Source organism: Diabrotica virgifera, chromosome 6, assembly GCF_917563875.1.
Source record: "Diabrotica virgifera virgifera chromosome 6, PGI_DIABVI_V3a".
NCBI lineage: Eukaryota > Metazoa > Arthropoda > Insecta > Coleoptera > Chrysomelidae > Diabrotica > Diabrotica virgifera.
Genome location: NC_065448.1, coordinates 55946884 through 55963783, shown reverse-complemented (window position 1 = coordinate 55963783; position 16900 = coordinate 55946884). Strand labels below are relative to the sequence as shown.

At 33.2% G+C, this 16900-nt stretch overlaps 1 protein-coding gene across 1 annotated transcript in view; it reads left to right on the top strand.

Annotated features, from left to right (window-relative positions):
* LOC114343069 (uncharacterized) overlaps positions 1–16900 on the top strand; it is a 452597-nt gene that overhangs the window by 313721 nt on the left and 121976 nt on the right. Inside the window, exon 6 of the mRNA XM_050652913.1 lies at positions 12679–12972. Coding sequence (XP_050508870.1) covers positions 12679–12972 — 294 coding nt within the window. The remainder of the gene's footprint in view (positions 1–12678; positions 12973–16900) is intronic.

Below are 16900 nucleotides of genomic sequence, written 5' to 3'. Positions count from 1 at the left end.
CAGTTATCTACCTCACCCTATATACAACTTACCCTTTTTCTTTATAAAATGTAGTACGATTAATCATCGTCACATGATGTATGTACAGTAAAGGGTTGAATGGAAATGGATTACAAATGAACATTGCACTTATTCGACATCGCTACGTTATATGATACAAAGTTACAAAATAAACAGTATATCTTCGGGTGCATTTTACAAAAGCAATAAAAACGCCACAAACGATTTTCACGTTTTGACAGCCATTTTCCGGTAGCTCATTTTTCTGTGAGTAACAATCAACCGGAATCAGATGACGACCGATAAATAATGAACGTGAATAGCTAAAATTCATACATCATCGACGTTATCATGACGCCATCAGAATATCGCTACAAATAAGTAAAAACTGAACGGGAATAATAAAAAAAAGTTTAATATTCGCAGAGAAAGCAAATAAATCACGTTCAGCAAAAATATACCTGGAATGCTAAGAATAAAAATACACAAACACATCCATCATTTTTAAGTTGTGGAGAAGAAGGGTCGGACGGGACGGACTCTTAAGGGTAAGGTCTCGGTTTCGAGATCTGTGATTTACGGCTCCCCCAAAACAACAAATAAACTGTGACCCACAAGCGCCACCTAGGGAGGGATGACACGTAAACCTTCCGGATTCATTTTATTTTTTTGATAAAGTATCTCTGATCGAGGTTATCGTCCAAACAATTTAACCAATATCCAACTCTCCAATGTTTTTTTTTTGAATTAACAATTAAAAAACTTTCATTAAATTTTCAAATCAAATATGTCAAAGATTTGAAACTTACAGGGAAGATGTGCATTGATATTTCTCATGGTAGAAAGTTTATTTCAATAATATACAAGGATTTCCTGAATCTGTATAACGTTTTAGACTAGAATCTTTTGATTTTTTGTAATGTTGTTAGTTTATCACATTTCACAACTGGCAATGCACAATTAAGACATGTATGTACACATGCGAAATTATTAAAATATTTTCAGAGTTGTGTTGACTGTATTACAATAGGTGGTTCAAAGGAATTGAAAGAGATAATTATGTTATATAGACCAGAGGTTCTCAATCTGTGGTACATGTACCACTGGTGGTACATATCATTATTGGCGATGGTACACAAAACACAGAAAAATTAATATAGTAGTACTTAGTAAGTATTGATAATACAATTTAAAAATATAGGAGGTACCAAAAATAATAAAAATAACTGTAGGTGGTACATCACTCAAAAAGGTTGAGAACCGCTGATATAGACCATATCTAAATTAAGTTTGTAAAAAAGTTTACCAACATCACTGTTTCACTCGCGGATCCATAATCGTCATATAAGTAGGTTTCCCACGCGGTTGTTTCTCGTATCAGGTTTAATTGTCTTTAGCGGTCTAGCTGATTTTGTCTAGAAAACAGAGAGATTCGCGGTATTTTTTTACGTGCTACTATACGGGAAGGGGAAGAGAGATTTATTCGCATGTTTGTTGCCCTTAATGAGAGAAAGCAGAGACAGGTGCGGGGTTTCAGTCTCCGACGCGAGGTAGGAGAGAAATTTATCGTAAATGTGTTGCCTATGGCGGTCAACACAAGAGAGAGAATCTTCCGTTTGGAGTTCAGAAATTTCTATATATCCAACGGACTGTGGAACAGGTTGGAGAGTAGGAGTTATTATTCAAGGTCGAAATTATCGAATAATACAGCTAAAAATATAACATACTTTTCCGCATATAAAAATTGATTAGGCACTATAATATGTTAAACAGATTTTAATAACACAGGCCAACAATCCTCTGACATAGAAATTATAGTATACTTTTCCGAAGTGTAAAATAATGCAAAAATGGCAATTTTTGATCATTTTTGAGGTAATGTAGACCCGTTAACTTTCTGGGGATTAATAATAATTTAGCTATTTATCTTTCAAGTTCCATGGTTAAGTGGATTTTCCTGCTTGTCGATTAAAAGGGATGGATCACAAAAATAAGCAATTAATCTATCGATTTCGTGAGTTAGGTGAGTTTGTCTGCTTGTGGACTGAAAGGTGGTTTCTGGGATTGATCGAGTTAAGAGTATTTTGGCTTGACAAGTTAACTCGCTTGCTTAAGGGATTTTCGGGTTAGGTCGATTTGTCTGTTTATGAACCAAAAAGGGCAGTTTCTTGTAATTAGAAGAACATACTGGTTAAAGATTTCCAGAACATGGTTCAACATAACATATGTGCAGCTTTTCCGCGCTGGTGCTGACAAGATACAGATTGCTGTCATCATGACCGTCATCATTCGTCACGGATGGGCATATTTTATGTCACTTTCTCCAGTTCAGCATCGAGATAGTAACAAATAACTAGCCTTGTAAAGAATTCATAAAGATAAGGAACTATTGACAGCAGTTAAACTAAGACAAGTATCTTATTTTGTACATATCTTTAGAAATAAATCGTATGGTTTTCTGTAGTTGATCGTTGAAGGACTAAGAATAAAAATACCAAACACATCCATCATTTTTAAGTTGTGGACAAGAAGGGACGGACTCGGATTTTAAGGATTTACTAAGACGGACTCGGATTAAAGTCAAGCGTCCACAGACCCGCATCGTACGCATCGTACGCAACGGATTTTAGTTTGATAATCGATAATGCGATCCGTACGATGCGGATCAGTGGACGCGGTTACATAAGTTTCTGTACAAGGCAAACTAAAATCCGTTGCGTACGATGCGTCCGATGCGTACGATGCGGGTCTGTGGACGCTTGCCTTAAGGGTAAGGTCTCGGATTCGAGATCTGTGATTAACGACTCCGCCAAAACAACAAATAAATTGTGACCCATAAGCGCCACCCAGGGAGGGATGACACGTAAACCTTTTTCACAACTAGAGATGTTCCAATTAATTTTATTTTTTTTTTTTTGGTTAGTAACCAAACAATTTAGCCAATATCCAACTCTCCAATGTTTTTTTAATTATTAACAATTAAAAGACTTTTATCAAATTGTAGTAAATATACCAGAAACTTGGAAGGAAGATACCCATTGACATTTCTCCTTGTATAACGTTTATTTTAATACTATACAAAGTTTTCCTGAATCTATATAACGTTTTACACTGTATTATACTTTTGATTAAACTGGGAAACAATCAGAAAAAAATTCTGTTAAGTTTGATTTTTGAGCTGTTTATAGATATTCAGGCATAATGATTTAAAAACTATAATATCTTTTTCTCTATCGCATCAAGCTTTTTCTCTACCTCACATTCTAGCATCTTCTTCTTCTTTAAGTACCGTGCCCAAATTTTAGGCGTGAGTAGCTTCCATGACAATTTGCCGATATCGTTCTCGATTTTGCGCGGCATGTAATAGTTGATCTGCTGATAAGCCAGTCCATTGACGAAGGTTTTGGAGCCATAAATATTTCTTCCTACCAATTCCTCTTTTTCGGTCGATTTTTCCGTTGAGTATTAACTGCAGATACTTGTATGTACTACCTCTCATTATATGCCAGAGACATTCAAGTTTTCTCTTTTTTATCATCTTGATTAAGTCACCTTCTCCTTGACCTACTCTGGTTAAGACTTCTCTGTTTGAAATGCGTTGAACCCAAGATATTCCGAGCATTCTACGATATTACCACATCTCTAAGGCTTCTAACTTGTTCATTATGTTAACCTCCATGATCCAGGTTTCACATCCATATAGTAATACAGGATACACATAACATTTTAGGAACTTGATTCTTAGTTGTAAATTCAGCTGAGAGTTGCTCAGAATAGATCCAAGTTTCATAAATGCTCCTCTTGAAATTTCTATACGAATTTTAATTTCTTCATCCGGATTTAGTGTCTCGTTTATCCAACATCCTAGGTATTTAAAATGGTTAACTTTTGTTATCGTTTCATTACTGACAATTAGTTGCATAGGGCCGACGTCTTGTTTGCTAACCACAAGTAAATTTGTCTTTGTTGTATTTACGCTAAGGCCGTTATTAAAGCATTCTCTAGTGGCTCGATCTATAAGGAATAAAAGATTTTCAATACTTTTAGCCATGATCGCGGTATCGTTTGCATATCTGATGTTGTTAATAGTTTCTCCCCCGATTTGAACTCCACATTGCCCTTCCAAGGCTTCGTTAACAATTATTCCTGAGTATACGCTAATTAAGGTTGAGGATGTTGTGTGAGAACACACAGCCCTGTCTGACACCTCTTTGAATGCAAATTTTGTCTGTTTTTTTGCCATCTACCACAATAGAAGCTTCTTGATTCCAATATAGATGTTGTAAAATTCTCAGATCTTTATCATCTATTCCAATCATTTATAGATATTCAAACAGCAGATCTATAAAGCAGACGTAAATTGGTTTCTGTACTTCCCATTATCGTTGAAGTAATCTGTGAACAAAGCTTTCCTTATGCCGAGTCCTTCTCTGAAACCGAATTGTTGTATTCCCATTGTCTCTTCACATTTCTGCTTTCTATTAAGAATTATCTTAAGAAGTAGCTTGAGAGAGTAGCTCTTCCTCACAATCTAGCATGGATCATAGAAAGCACTATTGTTTCCTGATTTTAACCTTCTCTGATAGAAGGGATTTGATCAGCAAGAGTTGAATGATGGAGTACGAGTTTTGGGGATATCCAGATTTAGGGATATCAGATGACTTAGCATCAAGACTGCTTGAGAGAAACTCGCTTGAAAAAGGAGCTAAAGTAACCTATTCTCGATAAAGAGGAAGTTCTTTTCTATAATTCTTTCGAAGTGATGGTGGATTTGTGCACCATCTATGCAACTGAATGGCGAAGTAGTACAATGTAACTGAATGGCGACTGTTTATGGATAACTCAAAACGAAGCTTGAAGTGTGTTTTGCCCCACAATGTGAATTTATTTGGTTCAGTCCCGATAAGCCATTTAGTTCGTTTGGGTGGAAAATATGAAGACATAAAGAGAGTTATTGATCTGTTGTAATATCACTTGCACAAATGAACCGTATTTGTTGACTCTAAAATAATCTGTTTTTGGAAAGCAACTGGATATACAAAATATCTCTGCTTTTTATGTATGTGAGTTAGTAGACCTCATGAGAACAATTAGGTACAGTCGAAGATCTGACCTTGGAGATCCAAACATTGTACATCAACTATTCGTTGACATAAAGAACATTTTATTTCCACATCTACATGTAAAATTGGGTTTCATGAAAAAATTTGTTCAAACTTTGCTAATTGAAAGATGCTCTTTCAAGTATCTCATTCTGCATTTTAAATAATAAAGGCCGTTATTTTTATAGTCCACAGATTAAAATTTCATCTCAACAATTATTTTTCATATACAATACTACATTGGGCAAATTAATCCTTTTTAAAAATTATGTAGTCTTTAAGAAATCTATTAGGCTCTTGAGTCGGCTTGAGCAGTTTAGAAGTTGTTTTAAACTGTGATTTATATTGTTGGAAATGCGAGTAGCCTGGTAGTAATGAAATTCTGTGAAGATTCTGTGAATAGAAGCAGGTTTGAATAACTTTCTTAATTTTCGTCGAAGTTACCAATGGTAGGGGAGCCCAAGCGGAAATTTTTGCAGTTACTAGAGCGCGTCAGATTATGTGGAGAAACCTTGTACCCTTTAAATGTACCTTTACCATATATTGGCTATTAATATAGAGGAGTTCGTTAAGGGGGGTCCGAAAAAAAAATCTATCCTTAGAAAAACTCGAAATCGTCAGATTAAGATAAGGTAAGTTAAGTACATTCAAAACAGTGTATATTTAAAAATCTGACGATTTGAGCGGGGCGTAAGGAAATGGGTGAGTCACTAAGTTTCACAAAAAAGGCGAATATTTTGCGAAATTGACGTCAGACCGAAAAACTAAAAATGACGTGTTCAATATTTTTCAAAAATCTATCGAATAATACTAAACACGACCTCCCACGGAGAGGGGTGGGGGAGTAAATTTAAAATTTTAAATACGATCCCCGCGATATTTGGCGAAATGAACATCAGATCGAAAAACTGAAAAATACACGTATTCAATATTTTTGAAAAGTCTATAGAATGACACCAAGCACGACCCCCCACGGAGATGGGGTGGGGAGTTATTTTAAAATCTTAAATAGGGGCCCCCATTTTATTGCCGATTTGTATTCTTTACTTAAAAATAAGTAACTTTCATTCGAGACATTTTTTCCAATTATGGATAGATGGCGCTATAATCGGAAAAAAACGATTAAAAAATGGAAAGTCTCCCACTTTATGGAAAACTTAACTTAACTTTTTTTGGTTTTAGGACCTACTCTTCACAACCCAATAGGTCCCCATAACGCTCGAGTAACTGCAAATTTAGCATACTTTCCTCCCCTACTACTTAAACTTCGTTTGGAGGAACATAACATCTAGTTCTCTTCTTTGGTTCTTGCCATTACAAAACTTTATACAACTTTCACTAAAAGGTTTTAGGTAAATATTTCAAAGATGTGACATTTGCAAAGGAAAAAAGGTAGATGCCCTTTCTATTTCTTGCTTAATACAGATTATGTTAAAGTTTTTATATTGATGTTTTAAATGAAATCTGTGGTTTATTTGTAATCTTGAAGAAGAGGCCTTAGAACGGTAATGAAGAATGACCAGTTAACGAAGCAGCGTTAGGGTATTTTGCAAGAATGGTTGAAAAAAAATGGTTTGAATATAACAATTGTTGGAATTCCCTTTATATTTTTTATTGTTAGATCTCTTTAGTCATTTAGCCTTTTTCGTGCTTCGGGATCATTTTCCCTGAACACTTCCATTAGTCGTTATTTGCTTCTGCCAGTGATAGCTGCATCATCTGCATAGGGAGTAATTTTCACCAATTTGGTATTTATTTAGCCTGTTATGTTGGTTTCTCTGATGACCGCCTCAAGAACTATGCTGTATAGCATGGTTGATGGTGAATCTTCCTGCATCACTCCCACGTTCAATCAAATAGTGGAGTCAGTTCTCCATCTACTCGTATTATCACTCTTCGGCCCTGAATCGACAGTTTTTATGTGGCTGATATAATATATGTGACAGAAATATTCCCAAAAAACCGAAAAGTGAGTTCTATAAAATGGCTACAAGACCAGGTATGGTATACGGTCCTGCATTTTTGGTAGAAAAAATGTCTAGATAGACCAGCGGAATAAAAACATGAAATTAACAGTAAAATTATAAGAAGTTGTCTATAAGTTCTTTGGTTATCTCTCGTTCTCTTGTGGTTAGTGATTTTACGTTGCACGTAGGTACAGATTCGAAGAATATTTTACGTTTTTCTTTTTCCCGCATTGTTTGATATCTTTGAATTTGTCGTTTTCCTAGGCCCTCTCTCTATGACCATAGCATTGACAGTCCATCAATAGGGTCAATAGGGTGCTAACCTTACTGCAGACTTCCTCCTCCTTTATTCACGCTTGGGACCGGTCACAGGTTAAGCTACTCGATCTACCCAACAGGAGTGCTGGCGGTGTTTAAGAAGAATTATTGTATGTTTATAATACAATATATTAAAATTTAAAGGAAATAAACAAGATATAGCCGATGAGCAGAGTATTATGAATATTAAAATGAAAATAAATTAGTATGTAATTGGACTAGACCTTATACTCCGCTTATGAAAATGTTCATTTCATCCCCGAACGGCGGTAAGTTCAACTATGCGTATTTGTCAATTGTAGAGTAACTTTTTTCCGTAAAACAGGATCATCCAGAGGGAAGAAACTTTACGTTTTAAGGATATAGATCCTTGTAAAAGTTTGGAGAGTTGTGTAGTCAGGATTGCTTCGAGTGTTTTTAAAAAAAAAGCTGTAATTCTTTATTTCTCTGTTTTGTGGAAAGTTTAAGTAAGGATTATAAAGAACTACCATTTATATTTCGCCTCCTACAATTGCTTTGTTAAAAGTTGTGAAGTTTTGTAAGAGTGATTTGTGTAGTTTTGTATTAATAATTGTTTTTATGATTTATATTACAATACATAGTTAAATTTCTTGCATGAATCATATTTTTTTTAATAAAAAAAATATCGTATTTATACTTTGTCCGGTGATTTTCTTTGTTTAATTTTTGGTTGTTGCACATATTCAGGGCCGCCAAGAGGGACGAGCGGGCCCCCGGCGAATGGGGCAAATTATGTTTTTTTAAAGACCCTGTATATTTTTACATTTCTGAATTCTCCTAGATGTTTGCTTTCTTAAAATATAGGGTTTTGTCAGGCCCGACCAGAGGGGGGGCAGGGGGGGCAAAATCCCCGGGGCCCGGGGCCCAAGGGGGCCCGGGCCCGGCCGTTAGCAAATTTAAAAAAATTCCTTTTATTAAAATATTTTACAACAGATTGAATTTGCTTGCGGTTTTAATTATGAAATTATTATAAGGAATATTATGCATTTGGAAAAGGCAATAAGGCAATAATATAAGTTTAAGATCTACTATGGGTCAACAACGATTATCTGATTTGGGACTGTTAAGCATAGAGTCGAAACTTGCAAAAACTCTTGATTTCGACCACGTGATCCAAAACTTTGCGGATATGAAAGCAAGAAAAGTTATGTTGTAACTAACAGTTCTATTGTAAATAATTAAAAACAAAGTTTAATTGTTAAAACTGTTTTAATTTTCTTCCTTCCTGTGTCAATAGCATGAGTGTTCACTATTACATATCCCAGTTTTAGAGTTATCAGATTTTTGGGAATTTTAGTTCAACTGGGTTTGGGGGGGGGGGGGCGGCCGGGTCTCATCCCCGGGGCCCGGCCTGGCTCTGGGCGGCCCTGGGTTTTGTAATTTTATACGAGGTAGTTTAAAAGATAATTACGTTTTTTGTAAAATTGTAGTGATTTGACATCAAAATTTCTATTCATGTTCAAACGATTTTTAATATAGTATACTATTGTTAAACATTAATATTATAGCGAAATTATTTAGTATTGTAATGAAATGATATTTTATGGTACTTTTCTATTTCTCAAGCATTCCCTATACCTAAGTGTTTTAATTTGTAAGTTATTCGTAATTCTGTACGCCAAACATTAATTGCAACAAAAATTACGTGAAATTTTATTAGGTGGTCGTGAAATTATTCAATCCAAAATAATTTTTCGGAAAAAAATAATATATAATAATCTAGACTAATCTAGACTAATCCTTAATAATTTATTAATATTGGATGAGATATCCAAATATATTCGTAGTTAATATGATTGGTGCGTAAAATATTAATAAAACATTAATAAAATATTCTGCCTAGTTGGCTATGACACAAAATTTGCTTAATAATTTGACATTATACAATTTTTATAGTTCCAATTGCTTTGTTACTATTACTAATATGAATTTTTCTAAAGAGGGACTGATTAATATGTTTTATTTTTGCTAGTGGAGTATAACAAAACTGTGTTGCTGTTAGCAATAAGAATTTTTCATCAGCAATTCCCTGATAGACGACAAGCAAGACAAGAAACTTTTGAAAATATACTAGAACGGTTTCAAAGGACTGGATACTTAGAATTACGATAAATCTGATCAAACAAAAACTATTGTAAATGAAAAAAAGGGAATTAAATGTAATCCTAAGTTTCTCTTCTTGGATGTCGTCTGTCAGGGAATTGCTGATGATAAATTTTTATTGCTATTAGCTCATTTTTGTTATACTTTCCTAGCACAAAAACTATTTTAATCAGTTGCTAATTAGAAACATTCATATTAGTAATGGTAACAAAGCAACTGGAACGCTTACATTATAAATATAGTATAATGTCAAATGTTAAAGCAAATTTTGTGTCATGGCCAAATAGGCAGAATATTGTTTGTTTTATTAATAATTTACCCACCAACAATCTCAACTACGAATGTATTTGGATATCTCATCCAATATTAATACATTCTAGATTAATATATATTTTTGTTGGGAAATTTTTTTGATTGAATATTTTCACGGCCACCTAAAAACACTTTTGTTGCAGTTAATGTTTGGCTTAAAGAATCACGAATAACTCACAAGTTAAAGCACTTACGTGTAGGGATTGCTTAAAAAATGAAAAAGTACCATAAAATATCATTTCATTACAAAACTAAAACACAGGGTGTTATATTTAAGAAAACTCAAAAAATATTGATTCCGAGTTTCGACCACTAAAATTTCGCTATACTATTAATCTTTAATAATAGTAGACTATATTAAAAATCGTTTGAACATAAATATATTTTCTTATAGAAAATCAGTACAATTCTACAGGGTGTGAATATTGCTACGAGATTAGCAAAAAACGTAATTATCTTTTAAACTACTTGGTATGCCATTACAAAATCTTATATTTTAGGAAAGAAAACATCGAGTAGAATCCAAAAATGCAGAAATATATAGGGTATTTTATTTAAAAAAAAAACAATTTTCTGTCAACCTGTCAATACGGATGGCCCTGTATATTTGAAAATATTTTAAACTTATGGTCCTATCTGTGTCCCACCTTTTATCCAAATAACTTTTTTTCGTATCTCTTACGACAAAAGAGTAATTGGACTTTGTCACACTAATGCCCCACCCTGTATGTGTTTTTGAGGCCATTTTCAATAGGTTAGATATCGAAATTAAAAAAGATACGAGATGAAAACTCGGTAAAATCTCTTCAGTATCTTAGAAAATGGAGTTTAATTTGACGATTGCTAAACTTCATAATATTAATTTTTCTTTGAATTATTGAGCCTTAAAATGGCTACATAAATCAAAAATCGCGCTTTTTCAGACTTTAAACTGTTTATATGTAATTCCAAAACGATGCATTTTAGAGAAAAGTTCAGATCCAAAGATCTTTTTTACAATTTGTTTAAATTTAACAATTTGATTAGAAATTGTACGAGAGGACTATTTTAAGATTGTTCAAAAATTAACTCTGGTCTCCGGGAAATCTGCATAGAAGCTTTCCTAAATAGTTATATAAATTATTATGTTTATACTAAAATATAAAGCAATAATAATTAATATAAAATCAATGGGAAAATCCCAATAGTTGGCTGTTTACCATAGTTTAAAAAACTCATACAGAAGTAAAAACTTCAAGTTTTATACTGGTATAAAATCGTTTATTAAAAACTTGATAAAATGTCATCCAAAAGGATTGCAAAACGTTTTCGTTCTAATTCAGAACATCTTCAGTGCCTAAAATGAACTATTTCCACGTTAGATTAAATACTTACATTCTGCTGTGTAATTGGAACTAGCACACTATTTAAAGTAATAACCTCATAATATATGGTTTACCTAATATATTTTAAAAAAATATGGTGACTACAAGTCGATGTTAGTAGATTAAATTAAATACATGCTCAAAGGGCAACTTGTTTCCCTGCTCGAAAATACTAGGTTCTTGTCAGTTCAATGGGCACAGACCAACTGATAAAATAGGAAATGGACATTCAATATGACAAGCGTGACGTGACAAGACAGAATAAAGCCAATTTTTGGTTAAGAACTTCAAAACGTGTAGTTTTAATTTTGGATTTTAGTTAAAATGTAATTGTTGTTAATAAATGTCTGAAAATGCAATTTAAATTATTTAAATATTAGAATCTATTGTAAACTTTAAATTAGCAACTCTCTATTCTAGAAAAACTTATGGATTGTTGGATTTAAGGTGGGTATATTTCTTGGTTAAATGTGTGAAATCATCGATTGTAAAATTGAAGATGAAAGTTTAATTAAGATACCAAACTGAAAGTTTAATTTAAATACTATTGGTTGGAAATTTGACAACCAACAATACATTTCTTAAAAACTTTTCAAATTTGAATTTTTTGCTTTATTTAGCTTCCAATTCTTCCACGTCAGTTTGTTAATTATTTACTATATAGTATATTTCATTAAATTAAATTAATTAAACTTTCATCTTATCATTTTACAATCGATGACGTCACACATTTAACCATGAAATGTACCCACCTTAAATCCAACAATCCATAAGTTTTTCTGGAATAGAGAGTTGCTGATTTAAACTTTACAATAGATTATAGTATTTACATAATTAATTGCATTTTCAGACATTTATTAACAACCATTACATTTTAACTAAAATTCAAAATTAAAACTACACTGTTTGAAGTTCTTAACCAAAAATTGGCTTTATCCTGTCTTGTCACGTCACGCTTGTCATATTGAATGTCCATTTCCTATTTTATCAGTTGGTCTGTGCCCATTGAACTGGCAAGAATCTAGTATTCTCGAGCAGGGAAACATGTTGCCCTTTGAGCATGTATTCAATTTAATCTATTAACATCGACTTATAGTCACCATATTTTCTTAAAATATACTGTGTAATCCATATATTATGAGGTTACCACTTTAAATGGTGTGCTAGTTAGAATTACTCAGCAGAATGTAAGTATTCTCCACAGGTTTTGTCGTATTACAAGACACAATTTTAACTTTTTGCTTTAATCTAATGTAAAAAATAGTTCATTCTTGGCACCGAAGATGTTCTGAATTAGAACGAAAACGTTTTGCAATCCTTTTGGATGACATTTTATCAAGTTTTTAATAAACGATTTTATACCAGTATACCACTTGAAGTTTTTACTTCTGTATGAGTTTTTTGAATAATAATTAATAGTAGGTACTCTCGAAGAATATTTTTGAACTTGCCTCAATACCATTTTTATTTATACACATTCTCTGTTTTTAGTTATTCCTGTCTGTCGCCCTGGACAGCCGAAGGTATTCGGAGTGGCTAGACACGAAATAGCTCGAATCGTCTGCGAATTAGAAGGTAATCCGAACGATATTCAATTTGTGTGGAAATTTAACAATTCTGCCGATATGATCGACATTCCTTATAGCCAAATCCAGACGGAAAAGGGGCGCAGCATAGCATCTTATAAACCAGTGAGTGAATTAGATTACGGCACTCTGTTGTGTTGGGGTAAGAACGAGATCGGAATGCAAAAGGAGCCCTGTGTATTTTATATTAACCCGGCTGGTAAGTATTGATAGTGAATAAGTTATTAGAGGTATTATTCGTGCCTAATATTGTAAAACAAGTGAAGATATAGGAGTAATGGGAGCATCAGTTACGAGTTTGTCAATGTGTGCCAAAAGGAATAAGTTCAAATAAAACAGTAGTATCTATCGTGACTGATGAATGGATCAGACAATGCAAATAAATTAAAATAAACCTGAACTGAACTACTAGAGTTTCACATGGTACTCATATTTTTGTTGTACTAAATTGTGAAGATTCTTTAGCAAACTTTGATACTGACATTACTTACCTATACTTTAGTGCGGCAGATTCGTGCAAATATTATAAGAATTGTGCATTTATTGATAGAAGCATATAATTTGGACCACGTATACTACACATATAAAGGTTCAAAATTAGATATGGGGCCATCTCAGATTTTACCTCTTACAAAAATGGCGGGCATTCAAAATGGCGACGATACATATGTGACTTATAGCACGATAACTTTTAAACTAAAAGTCCGACTTAAACCAAATTTGGTATATGGGTTCTTTTTTGATGTATAAAATTGAGTTCCTAAACCGGAAGAAACGGTTTTCCAGAAGTTGTGGTTTTCCTGATTTTTTATGTAAAAATATGTTGTTTCTTTTTCAATTCTTTCACCCTGTATATATTAACTTTTCAATACGGTAATACCAGCGTTGAAAAGAGCGTAAAAATATTTTTTAGGAAATATTTTGAACTTTTTAGTAATGTTAATTATCAGGTAATAAATGCATAACTTAACTTCACATGTACCTATGTTCGGCAGATTCGTGTAAATATTATAAGAATTATTGTGCATTAATTGGTAGAAGCATAATATAATTTGGACCACATATACTACACATACAAAGATTCAAATTTAGATAGGAGACCACCTCAGATTTTGCCTTTTACAAAAATGGCGGGCATTCAAAATGGTGACGATACATATGTCACTAATAGCACGATAACTTTTAAACTAAAAGTCTGATTTCAACAAAATTTGGTATATAGTTTCTTTTTTTCTGATGTATAAGATTGAGCTGTTGAACCGAAAGAATCGGTTTACCAGAGGTTGTGTTTTTCCTGATTTTTTATGTAAAGATATGTTGTTTATTTTTTCAATTCTTTCACCCTGTATATATTAATTTTTCAAAAAGGTAATACCGGCGTTAAAAAAAGCGTAAAATTATTGTTTAGGAAATATTTTGAACTCTTTGGTTATATTAATTACCATTTAATAAATGCATAACGTATCTTCACATGTACCTATGAACCTATGTGCGGCAGATTCGTGCAAATAATATAAGAATTATTGTAAATTTAATGGTAAAAGCATATAATTTGGACCACGCATACTACATATACAAAGATTTAAATTTAGATATGAGGCCATCTCAGATTTTGTCTTTTACAAAAATGGCGGGCATTCGAAATAAATCTGCCGCCCATAGGAACATGTGAACATACGTTATGCATTTATTAAATGGTAAATAACATAACTAAAAAGTTCAAAATATTTCCTAAAAAATATTTTTACACTCTTTTCAATGGCGGTATTACCTTTTCGAAAAATTAATATATACAAGGTGAAAGAATTGAAAAGGAAACAACATATTTGTATATAAAAAAAAAACAGTAAAAACACAACTTCTGGTAAACCGATTCTTCCGGTTCAAAACCTCGATCTAACTCATCAAAAAAACAACCTTGATGCCAAATTTTGCTGAAATCGGACTTTTCGTTCAAAAGTTATCGTGCTATTAGTCATATATGTATAGTTGCCATTTTGAATGCCCGCCATTTTTGTAAAAGGAACAAAAACTGAGATGGCCTTATATCTAAATTTGAACCTTTATATGTGTAGTATATGTGGTCCAAATTATATGCTTCTACCATTAAATGCACAATAATTCTTATAATATTTGCACGAATCTGCCGCACATAGGTACATGTGCGCGGGTACATGTGCGCGTACAGGTGCATGTGTGATGTGTGAACTAAAAAGTTCAAAATATTGCCTTTTTTTTTGTTGGTCTTCCTCTTTTTCGTTTTAGGATGTTGTTTGTTTCGTGGACTTTTTTTGTAATTCTATTGGGTTGCATCCTCATCAGCTGCCCCTCTTTTCTATTTTATTCATTATTGGTTTTTGGTTGGCCATTTCTTAATAGTCTCGTTGTTTAATTTATTCAATTTTGTCTTTCCCACTATCTTTTTAGGTGTTTCATCTCCATTGAATTTATCCTACTGTTACGTTTTTCCACCACCCGCCATAAGCGAGATTCAAGATATCGGAAATTTAAAGATGAACAAGAGCCCAGGAAGTGATCACATAACAGCGGAAATAATTAAATATGGAGGGTACCAGCTAGCAGAGAAAATACAGAAACTACTTGAAAAGGTATGGAAAGAAGAAGTGATACTTTCTGAATGGACAGATGCAATATTATGCCCTATATACAACAAAGGAAGTAAAGGAGAATGTCAGAACTATCGAGGCATAGCGCTGCTTAACATAGCGTATAAAATACTAGCCATATATATTTCAAATAGATTAACAGCAACGACTGAGAATAGCATCAGAGAAAGGAATCTCAGTGTGGGTTCAGAAAAGGTAGAAGCACCATGGATCAAATTTTCACGCTAAGAGAAATACAAGCCGAAAACCATGAATCCAGTAAACCCACGATGGTTGTTTTTATTGATTTTAAGCAGGCTTTCGATCGAGTCAGAAGAAAATAATTATTCACAGCATTGCAAGATATGGGTGTTTGTTCAAAGCTTGTTACGAAGATAAAATTAACTCGATTGGCGATAGTTTAACAGAAACTGCCTCTGTTGTATAAACTTTAATGTGTATTTCATTTTCAGTTCGATCCTTATATTCGTTTTCCTTATTCTATCTATTTTGGTAACACTGTTAACTCTTCTTAAAACTTGATCTATATGGCCTGTATTTTACTCTTTGCCGTTCCGCTACTATCAATGAGTCGCCGCCAAAAGGTAGAACAGATCTATATACTGCTTTGAAAACTTTCATTTCTGTATTTTATAATATTTCTTTTCTGCATATAAATCTTTTGTTCATTGTGTGGTATGCTTTTTTTCATGAGGATCTTTCAGTGCGTTACAGTTTTTCGATTTCTTTCTAACGCGTTAAATTGTATGTGACAGAAAAAAACGCACGTCGGTGATTACATTTTGTCGGTGACATTTATAACATTTTTTCTAGTTGTCAATAGATGGCGCTATAATCGAAAAAAAATTATTTACCAATTATATAATATACCGACGAATATAAACTGTACAATTTATAAGACTATACAAATCAAAGAAAATACCATTTAAAAATGCAATAAACTCAATCGATTTGTTTTTATGCCAAATTGCAAATAAAATGTGACAACTGTCAGATATAACTAAAATGTCATGTTAGAATAAATGTCATAAATGTGTATTATCACGGAATTACCTTTTTTTCTATCATTTGTGACGCACTGAAAATTGCTCATGAAAAGAAGCATACAGTTGTAGCGTTTTTTACTCTGCTATTGATTTCTGCTGCTAGAGATCCTGTTTCTTCTATTATTCCATGTGGTGAGACCGCTCCCGACTGGAAAAATTTCTGTTTCGGTTTCTTTGTAGATTCCTATTCAAAAATGTCCCCTTTAAACAAATCTGAAGGGTGCCGGGCGGAATTTTTGGGCAGAAATTGTTTAAACAATTTTTTTAAACAAATACAAAAGATCAGGTTTTTTTGCTCCGGTGCATATATTTTTGGGTTTTGTGGGTCATTCTGAACAAGAAAGGTATCTTGTAATAGTCTAAGAGCTAGTGAACCCTCCGACTAACGGTCGTCCTGTAAGGCTAGAAATTTTTCTAGTTTATTTTTATTTAGCGTATGGCTTAAGTATATCAC